Source organism: Pelophylax lessonae (assembly GCF_965119305.1).
Source record: "Pelophylax lessonae genome assembly, chromosome: 1".
Lineage (NCBI taxonomy): Eukaryota > Metazoa > Chordata > Amphibia > Anura > Ranidae > Pelophylax > Pelophylax lessonae.
Window position 1 is genome coordinate 272,199,226 of NC_138768.1, and position 22,491 is coordinate 272,221,716.

The following is a 22,491-nucleotide window of genomic DNA, read 5'->3' on the forward strand; positions in this document are numbered from 1 at the left end:
TAAATAATATTGCCAGTGGAGGGTATCATCGCTGAACTAAATTCAGAATATACACATACGTAGTGGAATTTTCGAAACCCCTCCAATTCAATACAAAATTTTTATTTCATCCGATAAAAAGGTCAATAAAAATTCTTAATCTCGGCAAGACTACAATTCTATTCATTTCTCATATCCCTAGTGGATGGTGATTGGTAGTATCAATGTCAATGCATGTAGAACACATGTTTTTATTGAACTTATTATTGGATGAAATAAAAATTTTGTATTGTATTTTTAACATATTATCTCATGTATTTGTGTCCACTGGAGGGGTTTTTTAAAATTCCACTATGTATATGTATATTCTGAATTATAAGATGTAGACAGTGCATGTGGAGAGGCTGTACAGTGGCTGCAGGACACACATCAGTAGCATTAACATGTAAAAATCCATGCCTCCTCCAACCCCCAAATTCCCCACAGCATTTTTCTACTTGAAGGACAACTAGAAGGTTTTCGATCTATTTTAAGACATCAGTGTCTACATGCCCTAAACAACCCTGCCTTTTTATAGTGAGGAGCTGGCACATAACAAAGCCTCCATTACTGGGCAATCTAGGCACCTCACCTCAGTTCAGAGGCCAGAAAGTGTATTGGTAGTAGCCGGTTGCTATGGCAGCAAATAGCTGCATTATTTTGCTGTATCTGCAAACTGCAAACAAGTTGGGTTTACTGCATACCCATGCTTGACCCAAGCTGATGGTGAAGTGGTTGAAGAGTGTCATTACAGCATAGGAGAAATTCTGCATTTAGAGTGTACTTAAAAAGATTTGTTTCACAAAATGTTTATTGAATTTTTCAACAAACACATATATGTCCGTTAAGGAGTACAAATAGCGTACCAGAAGTAGGACAGTAATAAAGTGAAATTTGAAAAGAATTTTGAAAAAAAAAAAGTGAAATTTGAGGTGGCCTAGCTATCGGAAAGGGTAACAATACAGTGGTGATCGAAAGTTTGTGCACCCCAGGTAAAAATTTGTATTAATGTGCATAAAAAAGCCAAGGAAAGATGGAAAAATCTCCAAAAGGCATCAAATTACAGATTAGACATTCTTATAATATGTAAACAAAAGTTAGATTTTATTTTCATCATTGACACTTTCGAAATTACAGGAAAAAAAAATGGCGTCTGCAAAAGTTTGGGCACCCTGCAGAATTTATAGCATGCACTGCCCCCTTTGCAAGGCTGAGACCTGCCAGTGTCATGGACTGTTCTCAATCATCGTCTGGGAAGACCAGGTGATGTCAATCTCAAAGGTTTTAAATGCCCAGACTCATCTGACCTTGTCCCAACAATCAGCACCATGGGATCTTCTAAGCAGTTGTCTAGAAAACTGAAACTGAAATTATTTGACGCTCACAAAGCTGGAGAAGGCTATAAGAAGATAGCAAAGCGTTTTCAAATGTCAATATCCTCTGTTCGGAATGTAATTAAGTAATGGCAGTCATCAGGAACAGTGGAAGTTAAAGCAAGATCTGGAAGACCAAGAAAAATATCAGACAGAACAGCTCGCAGGATTGTGAGAAAAACAATTCAAAACCCACGTTTGACTGCACGATCCCTCAATAAAGATCTGGCAGACACTGGAGTTGTGGTACACTATTCCTCTATAAAGAGATACTTGTACAAATATGGTCTTCATGGAAGAGTCACCAGAAATAAACTCTTCTACATCCTCACCACAAAAATCAGCGTTTAAACTTTGCAAATGAACATATAGACAAGCCTGATGCGTTTTGGAAACAAGTTCTGTGGACCGATGAGGTTAAAATTAAACTTTTTGGCCGGAATGAACAAAGGTACATTTGTTAAGCATGCTTTAGGGTGGTATTGCAGCCAGTGGCACAGGGAACATCTCACGAGTAGAAGGAAGAATGGATTCAATAAAAGTTCAGCAAATTTTGGATGGTAACTTGATGCCATCTGTGAAAAAGCTTAAGTTAAAGAGAGGATGGCTTCTACAAATGGATAATGATCCTAAAAACACCTCAAAATCCATGGGGGATTACATCAAGAGGCGTAAACTGAAGATTTTGCCATGGCCTTCACAATCTCCTGACCTCAACATAATTGAAAAATCTATGGATAGACCTTAAAAGAGCACTGCGTGATAGACAGCCCAGAAATCTCAAAGAACTGTAAGAAGACTTTTGTAAGGAAGAATGGGCAAAGATACCTCAAACAAGAATTGAAAGACTCTTGGCTGGCTACAAAAAGCGTTTACAAGGTGTGATACTTGCCAAAGGGGGCAGTACACGATATTAACTCTGCAGGGTGCCCAAACTTTTGCAGACGCCATTTTTTTGTTTTCTGTAATTTCGAAAGTGTAAATGATGAAAATAAAATCTAACTTTTGTTTACATATTATAAGAATGTCTAATCTGTAATTTGATGCCTTTTGGAGATTTTTCCATCTTTCCTTGGCTTCTTTATGCACATTAATACAATTTTTTACCTGGGGTGCCCAAACTTTTGATCACCACTGTACAAGAACATATAGCCCATCCAAAAAAGCAGCATAATGGTCATTCATAAAAGGCATGAGCTGTGGATATCCCATCCTATTGACACCTCATCATCTGATCATTATATGCTTCATATAGCTGGGAAAAGAGTATGCTCAACTAATCTGTTTGTGGGTAAAATAACAGCTTTGATGTAGGGGAAGAGTGAGAAAGAGACAAGAACAAGGAGAAGGAAAAGTGGGTTCAGAGAGAGAGAGAGCAAAGAGAGCAAGAGGAAAAGGGGTAGGTGTTTGAAGTCCCGTGAGGCCTGGCCTTGACTGCATCCACATGTCTCTGATCAATAGAGAGGAGAGCACTGTCTTTCTGCAGATGACGGTTGTAGTCCAGCCATTGATCCCAGGTCTTCAGATCGCATGATAGCATGAGTATCATTGAGTATAGAGGTTAGCTTTCATGTATCATGGTCCCTATGAGACATTGAGGTTGATTTACTAAAGGCAAATATACTCTGCTCTGCAAGTGCAGTTGTGCTAGAGGGGAAGCTCTGAAATGAGGGAAAGCGCTGCTCATGTGCAAGCAAAAAGTTTTTTTTGTATTTTCCTAGCATGTTCTCCTCATATCTAGAGCAACTGCACTTGCAGTGCACAGATTTTTTGACTTTAGTAAATCAACCCCATTGGTTAATCTCAGTGAAGTTTATTGATGGACAGTCCAAGCTCTAGCTAGAGTCTGCCTGGTTGGCAAGAACACAAACCCCACCAGCTTTCATTGGAGTTGGCAGATGTGGTATGGGTACTTAAAAAGTTTTGAAGGTGGCCACAAAAAGGCTGTCCAATGGTTGTGTTTTTTCATCCAACTCCAAATAGAAATTGGTTCTGCAGTCAAAGTCTATGAGATGCTTGGCGTAGGGGTGTCAGACAGGTGTATGATCATTGGAGTAAAGCTTTCAAATCACCAGTTCCACTTTTATGACTAATGTAAGTAAACAAAACTTCAGAGATCAGGTTTAAGAGACCCTGAAGAATTATAGTGAACTTTTGAAGGAGAACCACATGTCTTGATGCGAAAAAGCGATTGATAGAACTTATTTTTTAGGAAACGAATAGGCAGGCTAGCTTTGGGTTGGCTGTAGGTAATTAGACAGTTACAATAATAACTGACTTGGTATCCCCTAACCTCAGGTTGTCCTATACAGGAGTGCAATGGATTGGGGTACCTGGAGAGCTAAGAGGATATGAGGCAGCACATAAGCGACATGGGCGACTACCATGGAAATCACTCTTCGAACCAACAATTAAGCTAGTGACGAATGGAATTCGGGTTTCAAGCCTTATGAGCAAATATCTGTCTTTCTTTGAAAAGTTAATAAAAAAACACTCGATTTGGTAAGCACAATGGCTGAAGAGAAAATTTATAGTGTTTGGTATGCTGAAATAGATGGATATATATATATATGGATATATTGATTTTTCAGTATTGGTGGTTTAGAGAAATAGTTGTTCCCATAGAACATTCTAGTGCTGACTATAAGCTTGAGAAGTAGTCAGCTCTAGGTTTGGTGTGTATGAGTTTGGGAAGCCTATAATTACTGGTATTTCTTTTGTTACATAGACTTAAAACAATAGTCAACTTCGGTGACTAAGGCTCTGCATCCATCCTTTTTTTTTTTTTTTTTTTTTTTTACAGTCAGCTGCTCTGTGAGAACAAACAGGTGCTAACGGAAGGACAGGCCATAAACTTCACCCAGCTAGGGTATACTCTTCAAGTGTTGGCAGATGAAGGAGCTGACAGCTTCTACAATGGATCCATCTCAAAGAAGATGATGGAGGACCTCCATAATGAGGGTTTGCTCTTGTTTAATATATGTTTTTCACCTAATACTATGTGGACTGATTTGTACTTATTATTATTGGAATACACCATTCTGTGAATTTTCAGTTGTATTTAAAAAGGAATTCAAACTTCAGTCATGTTAGTGTAGTGAGTTGGTAGGATTCAATATGTGTAAAATTGAGATCTCTCATTTAGGTACAAAAAACTGGCTGAACACAAATCAATTTGCATCAATTTCTTTTTAGATTCAAACCAAATGTTCAATCATATTTGGAAGTGTTTATTGTTTTTTTTTCTACTTGCTTGATCATAAATACAATCATAATTCTGATTGTTTCAAATAATTTGTCTTTCAATTGCTTTCTCCTGTATCCCATAAAAATATCAAATCAGAAAAAAAAGCCAATCATTATATCACAAACACTGTAATCTAATTAAAAATGGAAAAATTGTTTGCACATAATTGCATTTTTTGAAGCTATGGCTGAAATATCAGATTACAGAACAACTGGAGTGAACAGCATATGGACACTTTTACATATATTCTTAAAAGGGCTTTTCTGCTTTCACCTTTTTACAGGGATTCAAGGAAACCAGTTAGATCTCCGCATTAACCGCAGCCAGTAAGCTTATTGAGATTTATACCCATAGTCTTATTTCTTCAGCCAAACAAGAGAGGGGTATCTCCAAACATGATGGGTTTTTGGATGAAGGAGTTTTCCATGCCTTTAGTGATCTCGGTAAAGCTTCTGTAATAGTTATTATTCTACATAGTGAAAATAGATCAACAAAATATATAAAGGCTTAAAATTCCAGCCAGGGCATAGGACAACCTAAGGTTAATTGCATAATTCTATAATTTGTTATTAACTCTTTTGCTGTTATTTACTTTAAGTTTGACTTTCTTTAACTATAATTTTTTTCCCTCTATATGGAATTGCCTAATCCCACCATTGTAATAACTCTTCTGCTCTTAGTTACTTTTAGTTTGATTTCCTTTAGCTATAATTGTTTTTCCTCATTCTTTTGCATCATATTAATCCATAATGTGTTTGTATTAGGAAGTTTTTTGACTGCAGAAGACTTACAAAATTACAAGGTGCAAATCGTAAGACCCTTGAACATCTCTCTTGGACCCTACACTTTGTATTCTCCTCCACCCCCCGCAGGAGGGGCTATAGTTAGCTTCCTTCTCAATATACTAGAGGGTAAGAATGTTATATTAATCTAGGCAGGTAATAAACTGCCACAAGTTGTGTTTTGCTTTTATATACTATGAAAATAAATCCCATAAAAGTGTATAATTTTAGCAGGTGCTTAGCTGATCATAGTTTTAGTATAATGCTGACTAATGAGGAGAGACTCTTTTCTTTGCTTTCAAATTAATTTGATTAAATAATTAAAATTGCTAAACTTGTGTGATGTTGTGGCCCAACATCTAATATAAATTGTATCCTCCAGGTTCCAGAAATGTAAGTAAATACATCTTAAACAAGGGGGAGTCACCGTAGCAATACAATACAAAATCATAGCTCTAATTACAACCCCTGTATGTTATTAACATAAATCTCAATACAACACACCAGAACAGATGTGGATAATCATATAAAAACTATACCTTATTAATAGATACATCTTAAAAGAGAAGTATAGGTTTGGGCTTTTTTTCCCATTAATACTTACCTAGCATCAGTCCCTGGCGTCTCTACACTGGTAATTGAGTGATCGAACACCGCCGATCACTCGGTTCTGACAGCTCCCCGAGCAGAGAGCTGTGGACTGTCAGGACTGCTCTGCTCCCTCCTCACTCATTGAAACGCTGATCTGTGGAGGGGTGGGGAGCGGCTGGCTCAGGCTCTCAGCGGCTTGCTGAGAGGCTGAGCCCAGTGTCGGTCCAGGCACCTGGCCGATCCCAACTTCATGGTCGTGATGACGCGGAGCCTGGACCGGCTTCTGTGATGTCAGCAGAGAGTGGAAAACGGGTCACAGGAGTGAAAATTGTTTTGCACTCCTGTGATCCATAAGAGATGTACAGCCAAATGAGCTTTGGCTGTACTTCTCCTTTAAAACCAAAAATCAAAACTTGGCCAACATTGATATGCAGTGAGCTACCTAGTGCTGATACAATGTACCCTTTAAAATATCATATATACAGTATTGTACCCTATACGTCAGTCCAAAACAAAGAGAGCTTGAATCTATTACATGTAAATCAGCATGTCTCATAAAGGTGTATATAAAATGGACTCAGTAGTGTATAACAACCACTGCCATAAATCCAGAAAGGAGTCCATCAAAAGCAAACAAATGGCCATCAAACATGAGACACATTGATTGGACATTTATGGATTCTAGCTCTTTGTTTTGGACTCACATATAGGGTACAATATATATGATTTTTTAAAGGGTACATTGTGTCAGCATTAGGTAGCTCACTGTAAATCAATCTTGGCCAAGATTTTAATAGTTTTTGATTTTAAGATTAATTAATTAATTACGTGTAGTTTTCTGTTTGATGATCCAAACCTGTTCTGGTGTATTGTATTCAGATTTTTGTTAATAACCTACATGGGTTGTAGTCAAAGTTAGGATTTTTACTGGAGGCTATTGATGTTGGGACCCAGTTTTCATACCACTCCCTCTGATTATTGTTACAAAAAAACTGCCATATGGATCTTCATAAAACTGTTGATTTTATCAAATAAAAAGTGCAGTAGCCCACAGATATTACATATATACCTGTTACCTGATCTAGCTACAGTAACCTAACTTTGTTGTCATGATTTACTGCTTTTTGCATATCCTTGTTACCCTTTGCACTGCTTTATTAAACTTGCCCACACTAAAGCCTCATACATACTACAAGTTTTTTTTCGTTCAAGCTAGCGGACTGAATGAAAAATAAACTGACCGCTCAGGTCGGAGCCACTGTACTAACAATTGGATGCTGTTCCATTGTGTTCTGACAGGGGAATGGCTCCCCTGCCCGAACACTCCGGTCAGCGCTCTCAGCGCTGATCAGGAGCCGGTTGGCAGACCTTTTTCAGTCATGTCCCTTCGACAGAAGCCGGCTGAACGACCGGCTTCTGATGGACTGGCTGCACTACTCATGGGCCAAATGTCGGCCAGTTTCAATTAAACCAGACGATGCTGCCTGACATTCAGCCCATGTGTACTAGGCTTAGGTATCAGTGTTACAAGGTTTTCCCTAGTTTGTCGCTAACAAACCAATGCACCAGCTGGATCTGTGATAAGCCATAAGCTCCCCAAGCATATCAATGCACAGTTTGATGTGCAAGTGCTTCATACATTTATCCTAAGAAACACACTCACACACACAGGCGTTTAATATTAGATTTGGGTCGCTTTTGCAGCCCATGTGCAGTAATGGTTAGTGCAACAATACCTGGTACATAGTAACAGAGATCAGCACCGGCCACTGGTACAGTACATTAAAAATGAGAAGGGAGCAGTTGGTCTTGTTACAGAGTAAAGCTGAACACTGCTAGCCACATAATTGTGAAAATATGTAAGTAAACCACAAAAAAAGGAAATTCTAAATTGAAAACAAATGAATAAACCATACACTGTGTTGATTCTCTGCAGAAGGCAAAGAATCTTCAACTATTGATGAAGAAACTGTTTAATTTGTTTTAAGTCAAGCTGCAGAAACTGACAGAAGGCATTTGTTTTCAGGTTATCACTTTTCTGCAAGCTCCGTGCAGAGTGAGGCAGAACAGATACAGGCCTACCATTACATTGCTGAAGCCTTTAAATTTGCCAACGGACAAAAAAAACAAGTGGCAGAGGGACTGGCAGCTGGTAACACAAGAGAGGTATAAATATAAATGTATATAATGGAAAATAGGGAATCTATTTGATGAGCACATAGTTTCTAGATGTTAAGTTTACTGTATAATTATGCTAGACAAAATAAAATCTGCACATATAGATATCACAGTGGGGTCAATTCACTAAGAGATAAAGTAAATACCACATGCAGTTTTGCTGTTGCCTTTTTTTGCAGTGTTTAAAGCTGAATTCCAGGTATGGATATTTTTGCATAGTTACATTGGACCATCTTGGACTAATATAAGTATGCATATTTCGTATATGGTTGATCCCTGTGAAACTGGAGAAACACTATAGCTTGGTAGGGGGGCATTCAGGGAATGCTTTGCTTTTCCTCTGTCAATGCAAACATTTGGACAAGGTGGAAAGGTAGGGAAGCAATGACTCAATCTCCACCTCATCTGATCTGAGAAGGCTTTGCATTCCTTGATCACCCAGGTATCGACATGGTATGAAATATGTATACTTACATTGGTCCAAGCTGAACCAATGAAACTATGGAAAAATATCATTATCATCAATGGAAAAATATCCATACCTGGAATTCAGCTTTAGCACATAAATTTGTCTTTATTAGACTTCTTACTTTGTCACAGATTGGACCTTCAGCTGCAATGAGAAGTGAAACATTTAGCAGCAGTATTACTACAACTCCTGCTCAGAGCTACTGATTGCTAGGAATCTGGCAGCCGCGTAAACAAAAGGGGCAGAGTTGTAAAGGTAAATGTAAACAAAAGGGGCAGAGTTGTAGAGGTGAATGTAAACAAAAGGGGCAGAGGTGTAAAGGTTAATGTAAACAAAAGGGGCAGAGTTGTAGAGGTGAATGTAAACAAAAGGGGCAGAGTTGTAGAGGTTAATATAAACAAAAGGGACAGAGTTGTAGATGTGAATGTAAACAAAAGGGGCAGAGGTGTAAAGGTGAATGTAAACAAAAGGGGCAGAGGTGTATAGGTTAATGTAAACAAAAGGGGCAGAGGTGTAAAGGTTAATGTAAACAAAAGGGGCAGAGGTATAGAGGTTAATGTAAACAATAGGGGCAGAGGTGTAAAGGTTAATGTAAACAAAAGGGGCATAGGTGTAAAGGTTAATGTAAAGAAAAGGGGCAGAGGTGTAGAGATGAATGTAAAAAAAGGGTCAGTAAATGTTTTTTTTAAAAAAAAGGTGTCCCCCCCCCCCCTCAATTTACATCAGGCACTTAATGTCTAAAATGGATTTTAAACAATGACATGCAGACCCCCTTTTTGATAAGTCTTATATTAAACCCCCCTCCCAAAAAGTCACATTGTCCAGCAATGCAGATCCTTGTCAATCACGATAAAGATATTGACACAATCTGCTCCCTGATGCCTCTTCATCAGGAATTACTTGTCCCAGTCCCCATTGTGAATTGTAAACAATAGGCCTGGGTCTTCCAGGTAACCTCATTTGATCAATGACATCACCCAGGAGACCCCGCTCCTCTGGTACCCCTGGCAAGGTGTCCCTCTGAGTTGAGTACATGTGGCCTGGTATGCTTCAGGAAGAGGGGGGCACACGCTCGTCCTCACCTTTTCTGGCCAGCCAGGATACATGTTCAGATAAGGTTCTGATATGAATTTCGGAGGAACCCCACACCTTTTTGTGTTTTTTTTTTTCTTGTTTTTTTTTTTTTTATAGGTTCCCTCCTAAAATCTATACCAGATGGAGGAGCACAGCATTTATTTTTTTAGAACAAACCAGAAAATCCATACCAAAATTTCAGGGTCTGGTATGAATCTTCGAGTTTTTTTTTTACACATTTACCGCCCCTTTTGTTCTCATTCACCTCTCAGCTGGGAATAACCAGCTGGCAGATGAATGTACCGGACAGAGTCAGTAGCCCTGAGTGGGAGCTGTCACAGTAGCCATAGTAATACCACTGCTAAATGTCTCAATTTTAACTTTGTACATCTGTTAAATAATGAGTGTCTTGACCATGAGATAATAAACATTTTTTTTTGTGAAGTGATGTTAATGTAATATTGCATTTTTTTTTATTTGTGATACTTACCACTGTTATATGCTACATTTGCAGTGTTTACCGCAAATGCAATACGTAACCTTAGATGCAATATTTCATATGAAACACAAATATCTTATGCAATAAACATTTGTGAATTGACCCCAGTGTATTTTATATCTACTCTATAAAAACAAATGGGATTGTTCTTTCCAGAGTATTCTTGTAGCTTATTCCCTTAGGAGCCACTAATTTAATAACTTTTTTGGAATTAAAATGTTTAAATAGTGGGTTATCTCAACCACTCTGGCACACCCTTAAAGTATAACTAAAGGCAAAACTTTTTTTTGTAGTGGAGAGGGATTAGAACCTCTGTCAGTTGTTATTACTGTCTGTGCCCCCATCACTGAGATTCACCCTCACTATTTGTCCTGTTTACCATTATCATTGAAAGTGGAGGTAAAAGAAAATCCTAAATTTTGGGTTGTCCCCAGAAAAGTAATAGAGGAGAAATCTTCCAATTTCCCCAAGGTCCCCAAGGAATTCCCCTAGTTTGCAGGGATATTCTCTCACTTCCTGTTTGTCTATAGGACAAGAAGTAAAATGAAATCTCTGCAATGGAACACAGATGTCGAAAAAAAAAAAAATCCCACAGGAGTTATAACGCTCACTTGCTCTATCCAAAATGAAGAAAAAAAATGTTTTATCTGTAGTTCTACTTTAAGACAAATAAACCATAGGAATTTAAATTGACAATAAATATATTGAACTATATTTTAGACAATACAATACAAAAGTATACAATGCTTTTATCTTCTTAATCCACAATACACTATAACAAGACCAAAGTCTGGCCCAAGATATACAAGAAATGCATTGTAAAACAAAGTTATAACAAAACCACCAGAAGTATAAAAATACTTTATTTTAACTTTACAATAAAGTTTAAAAAAATAGCAGAATAAAATAAAAATAATTCAATGGTGGTCCAATTACGCTTGTATTTAGGGCCCCTTTTGAAGGTATTTTTAAATTATGAAATATTGTTTATTTATTTCCTTATATCTTCTGTCAAACTTTCAACAGAAGTAACTTTATGAGATTTATCTCAATAGAGAGGACAAGTCTGAATTCTGAACTGATGTAATATGAAGTAAATTGAAGAGGAGATAGGAGCACCAGCAGGGGACTTGAGATAAGGAGGATTGGGGCTGCTTTGTGCAAAACCATTGCACAGAGCAGGAAAGAAAAAACATGTTTGTTATGTAAAACAAAAAAAAAATGTACCTTTTATTATCACTTTAAATTCTAATTTAAATAATCAACTGAGTTCCCTATTGTCACAGATTGCAGATTGCTACAGTGGCTACAAAGCTTTGCCCAAAAAAGATGCAGTAAAAGCTGGTTGTAAAGGAGCAGGACCGGGAAACGGCCGCAGCGTCTTCAACAACCGATGTGTCATCAGCTGTCAATGGGCTTCCCCGCTGACAACTGAATAATAAAAAAATAATTGCTGGTAAAAAAAAAAGTTTTTTTTTTTTTTTAAATGGGGTCCCCCCCACCATTTGGATCTGGTATGGATTTTAGGGAAAACCCAAGCCAAAATAAAAAAGAAAAAAACAGTCACCCCCAAAATCTGTACCAGATGCTTATCCGAGCATGCAGCCTGGCAGGTCAGGAAAGGGGGAGGAATGAGCGAAAGGACCCCCTCCAGAACTATACAAGGGCACATGCCCTCGATATGGAGGGATGCGTGCACCCCAAAGCACCTTGCCCCAATGTTGATGGGGACAAGGGCCCCATCCCTACAACCCTGGCTGGTGGTTGTGGGGGTCTGAGGGTGGGGGGGCTTATTAGAATCTGGAAGTCCCCTTTACCAAAGGGGCCCCTAGATCCCGCCCCCCCCATGTGAACGAGTATGGGGTACATAGTGCCCATTCACCACAAAAGTGTCAAAAAGTAATAAAAACACCAACAGTTTTTTAAAATTTCTTTTATTAAAAAATAAAAAAACAGTGTCCCCCAATGTAAATCCATCGTCAATCACACCGTCGCTGCCACTGCCTGAACTTGGAAAGGAAAAACAAAAACGCTCCTGCCGTCCATGAAGGCTGGCTCTGCCGAATTACAGTTCTTATATAGGTAACGGGCTGGGCCACCTGGAGACGTCACCTGGTGGCACCGCCCACTTGTGACATCACTGACCCAGCATGCACCGAAGGGTCTGGTATAGACCCTTTATTTTTTTCAATAGCCAGGTGCTGGCAATTGCAACTGTGAGTCGATTTAAATGTGATTTTTTTTTTTTTTTTTTTAGAAATGTAATTTTTGCTGCAGCATGTTCTATGCATGCTATAGATGCGCCACTTTACAGATAGACTAAAGAGACCTCCTAGACACTATATTTAATGGAATTTTTCTTTTATATTGTTGCACTTTTTTTTAGATCTCTGCTCCTAAAAAAACAATCTTTTTGAATTTTTTTTTCTTTGCATTGATAGTATACCAGCTGCTTAAACAGGTGATCACTGTTTGCTTTTCAAAAAATTGGCAAAAAAGGTATCAAAAACTATCTTTTTAAGGGGGGGGGCGGGGAGGTGTCCCTGAATGGTGGTTTGGAAATCTGGTTACCTTACTGCTCACTCATTCAAAACCTTCCATAGCCATCACACACTCCTATTTTTCCAGATCCTCCCCCTGTGACCAGGAAGCCTCTCAAAAAGCCACAGCCCGTTGAGTGGGTTAAGCGATGTTTAGTAGAAGCCACACATCTGCCATTTCATCCATCTCACACAAACATAGTGTCGCCTAGCAATGAGGTTCTACACAAAATTCCTTTTGAGTTTGCAGATTGCTGAGATCTCTCTATATTCTATAAGGTGGTGCATTTAGCTGTCCAATGACAATTCTTTTCATGTGTGACAGGTGCAACTTAGGATGGCTAATATATTTTTCTTTCAAATCATAGCAATCCTTTGTGACTGTTACATTTATATTTTTTTTTATATTGAACTGCTCTATTTGCATTTATTTTTTACACATGTTTTCTTGTCCAGGTATTAAAGAATTACTCTATGTATGGTATTTTTACATAGCCACATTGGTCCAGGTTGGACCAGTGTAACTATGTACAGCTACAAGAAAAAGTATGTGAACCCTTTGGAATGATATGGATTTCTGCACAAATTGGTCATAAAATGTGATCTGATCATTATCTAAGTCACAACAATAGACAATCACAGTCTGCTTAAACTAATAACACACAAACAATGAAATGTTGCCATGTTTTTATTGAACACACCATGTAAACATCCACAGTTTGTGCATTTTCTCAATTAATTCATAGAACTCTCTGATTAGACAAGGTGGAGAGGCAGGGCAGTAAAGCCCAATTTTCATTATAAAAAGCAATTTACATTTTTTTTTGTACCTCAAATGTCCCAGTTTGTGTTTGTTTTTAAAGCAATAGAAAAAGGACAAGTTATCTAACTCTCCCCCACACCATCCAAAACTAAAGTAAACATTTTGGTCATACTTACATTTTGAAACGATTGTAAAGCTTCCAAGTCTTTTTTAATTAAAACATGGGATACTTGCTCGCTCTGTGCAATGGTTTTGGACAGAGCAGTCCTGATCCTCCTCTTCTCAGGTCCCCCCGCTGGCACTCCTGGCTCCTCCTCCTCAGCCAATGCCCATTATAAAATGATGCTTTCTATGAGGGCACTTGTGTGGGCTTGATCCCATGCCATCCTGGCTCCATCCATAGACACAGACAGTGTGGCTCGGGACCGCCCCTACCTTCCCTCATCACAGGATTTGATTGACAGCAGCGGGAGCCAATGGCTATGATAATCTCCCCAGTGAGAAGGGACAGAGCTGAGAGAGGCACTGCTCATGTGCACAGCACTGGACCAAGAATGGGTTCAGGTAAGTATGGGGGGGGGGTGGATCCTCTGGCACCGAAGGTTTTTTTTACCCTACCCAATACATAGAAAAAACCTTAGGGATTTACAACCACTTTAAACCTGGACCCTAGGTAAAGCTCTGTAATCATTAATAAATCATCATATATATTTACATAAAGCAAGCAGTGTGAGAATCCAAGTTTATTTGATGTCAGTCTTTTACAATCTAGAGAGGGAGAGGAAAAGCAGAAAAGCATGTTGCTAGGAGTAGAGAGCAAAGTGACACAGAAGATGAGCTCATCAGGGTGCTGATTTTTCTTCCACTGTCCAGTCACAAGGTGTGGAGGAAATCAGTAAGTTAATCTGTAGCAGGGAAACATCAGGTCCTCTCTACCAGGGGCTGACTGGCAACTTTCAGCCCAGGAGGCAAGTACAAACCATAGGCACATGGTGCAGCGACTCGCCCCCCCTCCCACTCTCCCTCTTTCCGGCCTCCTCCTGACCCCCATTCCAGGCTGAAGCTTCGCTTCAGGTACTCTCTGCTCACCGGCCGAATCTGGTTTCCTGACCTGGCCAGCAGGGAGTGGTTGGGAGGACAGTTTGGTTGGTGCTGGCCAGAGGAGCAGAGTCTCCAGTGGGGCATGACACCAGCCTCTGCTCAGACACAGTTTACACCATCCATGCTGGGGGGGGGGGGGCTGCGCACTGTCCTGTTCTTTATCCCCCACTCAGTAGGTCAGCGGTGGGGATTTTTTACTTCTCTTCACCAGAAATCCTTTTGGTATGTCTGTGGCAGAAGCAGTGCAGCCTTTTTATGGGGCATCAGAGTGGCTTGGGGGGCAGATGCCTCCCTTGCCCAGTCCTCCCCTGCTCTCTACACAGCACAGAGTGGTGCTCTGTGCCTAAGCGGTATAAATCTCAGGTAGGGACAGACAAAAAAAATCCTTTGGCAGGTAAAACAGCTCCTACTGAACCCATCTTTCAAATTAAAAAGGATGTGTGCTAACTGTTAAAAAGTTCCTGTTAATTCCAGTTTCTTTTCTCTTATTCACAGCTTTTAGACACTCTGCTGTCACCAAGCTATGCACAGAAGATAAGAGAGAAGATTGATGACTCTGGTGATCACACACTCAGTTTCTATAATGTGTCTTCTATTCATCCAGAAACATTGGGCACCACTCATATCTCTGTCATTACCAAAGATGGGAGTTCTGTTTCTGTCACAAGCTCCATCAATCATGTGTAAGAATTTACAATTTAATTTGCCTATATTTTTTTTTTTTTTGGGAGAGAAGAAAGCAATTATTTCTAATTTAATGTGCAAAATGATTATATTCGCATAATAACTTTTATTTTATTTTTAGTCGGGTTTGAAAAGCACCTATAAATTCAAAGGCAGTCCAAAAAAACAAAAGTTTATTTGGGTTACCTGAGAAGAAATGCAATTTCTATTTTCTGTCTGCTATCTCCTTGCTTTGCTACATACTGTATATCATTATTTATAGACCTTTTTCACCTTCGCCAAATTAGTTTCTAATAATATCTTAGAACATATCATTGATCTCTGGTCGCCTTTAGGAGCAAATCAGTGGTCTCCAGTCATATGTGGGAGCAAGTTATTGGCTTCTAGTCACCTTTGCAGGAAGTCAGTGGTCTTTGGTCATTTTTGTGAACATGTTAGTGGTCTCTACTCATCTTAGGCAGCAAGTCAGTGGTCTTTGGTCATTTTTGTGAACATGTTAGTGGTCTCTACTCATCTTAGGCAGCAAGTCAGTGGTCTTTGGTCATTTTTGTGAACATGTTAGTGGTCTCTACTCATCTTAGGCAGCAAGTCAGTGGTCCCTGGTCATTTTTGTGAACATGTTAGTGGTCTCTACTCATCTTAGGCTGCAAGTCAGTGGTCCCTGGTCATCTTTAGGGGAAAGTCACTGGTCACTTGTCAACTTTAAAAACATGTCAGTGGTCTCTAGTCATCTTTGAGAACAAGTCAAAGCCATTGAATCATGTTTGAGATAATGTCAGTGCTCTCTGGTCATCTTTATAAGTGTGCCAGTGGTCTCTAGTTATTTTTAATAGTATGCCAGTAGTCTCTAGTCATCTTTGGGAGTGTGTCACTGGTCTCTAATCATTTTTTGAGCATATCGTTGACCTCTAGATATCTTTGATAGCATGTCATCAAATCAGTTGCTATGTTTGATTTTTTATCTTAGCATATCTGTGGTTTTAAATGGTTCTTGCACTATAAGAGTTGCCTATAGTCCTCTATCACTAGTCACTTTTTGCAGTACTTCGGTCTCTCTTAGTTTCTTGCAGCATACTAACAACTTCTACTAAGCCCTTGTGAAAACTTCACTTATAACAATCTATTGCAATATATCAATGGTCTTTTGTAATGAGTATGGTAAAACAGGGATGACATTTCAAAGTTTTACCATATCTGTTTGATTTGGACTCACCAGTTAGACCTTAGCCTTTTAACTCAAGCAAAGTTTTTGCCCCAGTATGCTTTGTTCTTTGAGGTGTTGGGTTAAGTGATTTATAGAAACATTGTTTCTCCTCATACACTTCTTTTGACTCCTTGGTGTTCATTTTCCTTGTCGCTAAGTCAATAGAACAATCATCTTCTTCCATGTGCACATCCATGTGCACTGGTTTTATATCCTCCCAACATCAAGCTCTGTTATTTTTGGCATCTTATAGATGCCAGGGAAGGGTCAGGAGTGTGCACTGCACTGTATATGTAGTGTACACTAATAAAAAAAAAAAATGATATATAAAGCAGTTTTTTGGCAATAGATATTTATATAAAGTATTGTCTATCAAATAAACTGTATCTGCTAGTACATTTTTTATTTGAACGTTAGTTCCTCTACCAGTGCCTTTTGTGGATTTGCTATCATAATATGCTTACCACATCCCATTTAGGTTGCTATAAACAACACCTCTGTTTTCTTGTTTTGGTTTTTATATTTTTCTTAACACTAACTTTTTCCTTGCAGTATACCATCAATTACATAAAAAAAGGTCAGAGGATCAGCTGTTATAAGTTTAAACTAGATGATCAGAGAGAACAATAACAGACAATTAATTCAATTGTACAATGCTTTCCTCCCCACAGAAAGCGTCATACACCAAGCTCTCAGGCTGCAAATGCTGGCAGGTATAAGGTCCTGTCTCCTCACAGTGCTTTTCTATATACCCTCTCCTTGTTGGAAACCTTCTCCCTCCACCAACACACCCAAAAAATTGGACACCTACCAATTGCCACTGACCAAATACACTACATTGTTTGCTCCAAATCATTTGGTGGATGGAGGATTATGGTACAGGGTTGTTTTTTTAGGGGTTGGGCTTTGCCCCTTAGTTCCAATGAAGGGAACTCTTAATACATCAGCATACCAAGACATTTTGGACAATTTCATGCTCCCAACTTTGTGGGAACAGTTTGTGGATGGCCCATTCCTGTTCCAACATAACTGCGTGCCAGTGTACAAAGCAAGGTCCATAAAGACATGGATGAGCGAGTTTGGAGTGGAGGAACTTGACTGACCTGCACAGAGTCCTGATCTCAACCCGATAGAACATCTTTGGGATGAATTAGAGTGGAGACTGCGAGCCAGGCCTTCTAGTCCTCACCAGTGCCTGATCTCACAAATGCGCTTCTGGAAGAATGGTCAAACATTTCCATTGACATACTCCTAAACCTTGTTGACAGCCTTCCCAGAAAAGTTGAAGCTGTTCTAGCTGCAAAGAGTGGGCCAACTCAATATTGAGCCCTATGGACGAAGACTGGGATGCTATTAAAGTTCATGTGTGTGTAAGGGCAGGCATCCCAATACTTTTGACAATATAGTGTATATACAAATGCTTGTCAATACACACTTGTTCAAGTCCATTCTAAATGGCACCCCAAAACACCTTGCCAACAGATGTGGTGCATCACAACATGCAAATTTATATTATAATGCTGTGCACTTCCAAAGATGCTACATCATGCACATTGCGCATTAACGCACACATACTAAAGCAGCACAGTAGTGTGAATGGACCCCCACCCTATCCTCACTTTTTCATCCTTATCCCTTCCATATATCTGTTTCATCAGTATAAAGATCTTTGTTATGCCACTCTGCAGAGTATGCATTATGCATTCATTTCAAGTTATGTGCTTCACTTTCCATATACAGTATGTGGTAGCAAGGTTTCAATTACATTCTTCTAACTTTGCAGGGATCGTTTAGTACACACGTTATCAGGCTTTTAATTAAGAATTTATGAAATTGCTGTATGGTATTTTTCTTTTGTGATTTTATAATGAACTATGTTGTACTATTAGGTTATTTGTTAGTGAATCAGAGCTCCTCTTTTTTCCTTAGATTTGGCGCAATGGTTTATTCACCAAGCACAGGGATCATCCTGAATAATCAACTGGCAGATTTCTGCATTTCTTATCTTTCAGAGCCAGTCAGGGCAGGTGAGAACTCTTTTTCTGACTACTGTCTGAAGTCAAGTGGCATTAGAGGCTGTTAAGCTAGGTTAATGGTGTATAGCCAACTCTATAGGTGTTTTTTTTTTCTTTTATTAAAAGAACACATTTTATTAAACTTTATCAAAAAAAAGTTAGAACCCTCAGCAAAGCAGACAAAATCAAATTAGGCAGTAAAGTGAAATACATTGCAGATTGAAGACAATGTCACATTACAATAGGTCCAGAACTTGAAACAAGATTAGGTCACTCATGAGAGTTCAAAAGCATGAACAATAGCAGGTACTACACATTTGAACTGAAAGGAGAAAAATATGAGAAATTACCCACTTAAGGTTCTCTAAAGCCAAAGCCAAGGCATTTTTGTCAGACCTTTGCAGGCCTCTAGATATCAAATTGGATCATGCCCACACGGCAGATCTGGAAATAGGATGCGGGGGAAAGGAGAAAGGGGGCAGGGAAAGGGAAGAGGGAGCGGGGAAGCTAAGCTTAAGATGTTTAGTGCAGCAATTTTTTTTTTTTGCATAATAAAGTTTTATTGAAATTTTTACCAGATATATATAACCAGAACAAGAATGATAAATAATAAAATAAGTAACAAAAAATAATACAATCGACCATAGATGTGTATCAAGAAAAACAGGGAGAATATATGTAATATTGAAAGAATGCGCTAGTGACATGAGCATCAAGTGGAGTATACCAAACGGGAAGGTCTAAACAGTGGAGATAAACGAAGGGCACCCAGTACCGGAGCTCCCAGATGTTCCACCCATCCCCACACCTTCATTAACACGGGTACATCAGGACAGGGGAGGACTCCTCACGGCACCCCACCAAGATAGCACCCCCAGGTATCCCACACCGGTCCAGGATCTATAGCATATAAACATAGCACTAATTTGCATATTTAGTTTTCATCCAATGAGCGATGTATAAGGGAAGGAAGAACAAGAAACGGAAAAAAAAGAAAAATAAATCAGGGATGATAGGAGGAGAAAACAACCTAACAGAGGGAGATGTGGAAAACAAAACAAATCACTTGAACCAAGTGAACAGATTGCAGGTGCATTTGTGAGGAAAACATGTAGCCTCTCGGGTGCCACTTAAGAGTTGTACAGCGATGTTGTACTATCTGAACTAATCTCAGAAGAATAGTACATCCAACCTGACCATGTGTCTCTAAACTTTTCTTGTTGATCTTTGACCATATGGACCCAAATTTCAACTTCCATGATTGTATCAACTTCCCTTTTCCAATCTAGCAGAGTGGGACATTTAGATTGTCTCCAAAACCTGGGAATTAATGATTTGGCTGCATTCAATAAATGAGGAGTTACTCTTTTTTTTGTAGAATTTTTAGGGTGAGGGAACCCCATGGAACAAGAAATGCAGAGGAGAGAACTATATAGGTCTAAGAGTTGTCTGTTTGATCCATGGGGCAATGGCCTCCCAAAATGGTTTAATTTAGGGCAGGACGACCATAAATGGAAAAATGTCCCTGGGCCATCACATCGCCTCCAGCAACGTGCATCTACAATCGGGTACATTTGTGCTATTCCGAGAGTCCAATACCATCTGCATACAGGAGCATTTTGAGGTATAATGAGTCAGTCTGATCAGTCTCTGTATCTGTGGTGGGGTAAAGTATTGACCCATTTCTCTCTCCCACTCCTTAACAAAATTGGGGACAGAGGAAGACTGGCCCCCGAGGACGAGTCTATACATCTTCGATAGCAGGTGCCTAGACTCTGAAAGGCCGCTGGAGAGAGGTTCAAAGATCGTAAGTGTATTACTGCAGCAATTTTATAGGGAGCTGTCAATCTGCCCTTTGCTAAAATTGCTTTTGCAAATAGAAATGTGTCCCCAGCTGTGAAGCTGTAGACCCATTTGCAGTTTTAGGGGGTATTTTACAGACATTTTGCTCTATGCAGCAGGCTTCGAGCCGTTCTTAGAAAGAACAGATGTTGCAAGAAGAATCAATCCTCTTCCTACAGAATGAGCATTGCTACTACAGTGGCTTATTATTTTAGCCATGATCTAAAGTGCCAATTTGTTATGCAGCTATGTACTGTAAAGAACAAAATCATTTAGTGAACAGACATGGCAACTGTGCTCTAATTAGGTAGGTCAGTCAGTTTATCTCTGAAAAAACTGTTTTTGAGGCATCGCAATTTTCTTCAATTACCTTCAATTACCTTGGGTTTATAGGATTTTCAAAACTTATTGATGTGGTGTGTTCTAGCCTGCAGCTGGAAGATCAGTCTGCCGTTCCAGGTCTTGGGTCTTTTAGGACTCCTACAGCTGCAAAGACCTTTCTACTACAAGTGTTATTTAAAGCATTCCTCCGTGCATACAGGAAGCATGCTGAAGTGTGTCTGAACCTTTTGGTAAAATAGAACTATGGTTAAACTATAAAATCACATATGTGTTGTAGGCTGCCCATACCAGTTAGTCCAAGTTTTTTTTTCTAAATACCCCATGGAACAATTTGTGAACACCAGTTGATCACCCTAGTTAAACCAATGAATAAGTGCTTTTTTTGGTAGGGTAACAATACTCTTAGTTTTTGCAGTGAAATAACTGCAGTTTTGTTACCATTGCTGTCCATGAAGCTGTTTAGATTTGGACACCACTGGTAGTGCTATCTGTATCCATACCTATCTCCATCCTCAGCTATTTAGATTGAAAACACAGCTCATTCTGGAGGAGCTTTCTCAGTGACCACCTTCTATGCACATGCAATCCGTGTTGCTGTGTTCAGCAGGGCCTGCAGAGTGCTTTAATGGTGAAGATCAGGACTAGTAATTTTCTGCATTGAGAGCTGCAGCCTACCGTTACAGTAATCCTAACATTACCCCTAACAAAACCTTTGCTTGCAAATGTACCTTTTTTCATGGAGATCCTTTGTGTGTCTCTACTGCTGGGCTGTCCTATTGTAAAGGCCAGAATGTCTTGCAAGGTAAGGTAACCCATAGATGAGTGAGTTATTTTCGTTCAACACGCAGCTTAAATGAAAATGCTGACTCAAATCCCCCATCCACACACTGAGTGTGGCTGGGGGAATCCTCCCCGCTGAGCTGTTGTATTCTGACAGTGGGGAGACTTCCCTGCTGTCAGAATACACCGATCACCATTGCAGGCCATAGCCTGCAGCACTGATAGAGCAGGGAAAATCCGACAGGGAAGTTGTACAGAAGCTGATCAGTAGATTGACTTCTGTACAATCACATGACCTGTACATGAATTAAAATTCGGTCCCTGCTAAACTGGCCAAATTCTGACCCATGTATGGCCAGCTTAAGAATGCAGGACAAGAAAGCAGTAAATGTATTTCTAAAATTAGATTTTAAACATGTAATAAAAAAAATGACAAAAAGGTTTGTAAATGCGTTAATATTGAAAGGAAAAAGAAAAGGAAGAAAAGAAAGCCATTACAGATCCCATTTAAGGGAATTTAGTATTTCATGGTTTATGTTGGAGTCATGCCGCTATATCTAAAAGACTTTCTGCAGCTCTGCTCACTGCACATTGTGTCCTGATGTAGCTGCTGCCGATTAAGGATATATTCTGTAATAATAAAGTAAAGAAATGTGAATCATTGTGGGCTGAGTAAGAGATGAGTCATGCTTCTGATAAGTGCTTCTGACAAGCCCTTATCAGCAGGGCCAGTACAAGGGGTGGGCAGGAGGGTCGGTTTCCTAATCTGTGGTTGGAGGGGGGGGGGGGCGCACAGGGAGCTTCAGTGGCTGCTCCTGCCTCACTGATAGGAGTTCACCACATGATCTACTGATTCCCTGACACCTCGGTTCATCCGATGTCTCCCTTATCTATGTACTGCAGTTACTAATCACTCTCACCTCTCACACTCCTGCCCTCACCTTGCTCTCCCTCCTAGAACACCTCACTTACTCTCACTTGTCCGACAC

General features: G+C 39.5%; 1 protein-coding gene across 2 annotated transcripts in view; it reads left to right on the forward strand.

The window, feature by feature from the left end:
• Positions 1 to 22,491, forward strand: part of GGT5 (gamma-glutamyltransferase 5) — a 136,420-nt gene that overhangs the window by 83,422 nt on the left and 30,507 nt on the right. The window contains exons 4-9 of one of the 2 annotated variants that reach the window (XM_082244212.1): positions 3,704 to 3,893; positions 4,195 to 4,352; positions 5,403 to 5,549; positions 8,038 to 8,177; positions 15,131 to 15,318; positions 18,453 to 18,550. In XM_082244212.1, the coding sequence (XP_082100338.1) occupies positions 3,704 to 3,893; positions 4,195 to 4,352; positions 5,403 to 5,549; positions 8,038 to 8,177; positions 15,131 to 15,318; positions 18,453 to 18,550 (921 nt within the window). Of the gene's footprint in view, positions 1 to 3,689; positions 3,894 to 4,194; positions 4,353 to 5,402; positions 5,550 to 8,037; positions 8,178 to 15,130; positions 15,319 to 18,452; positions 18,551 to 22,491 lie in introns of both variants that reach the window. The other variant, XM_082244213.1, reaches the window with a different exon arrangement.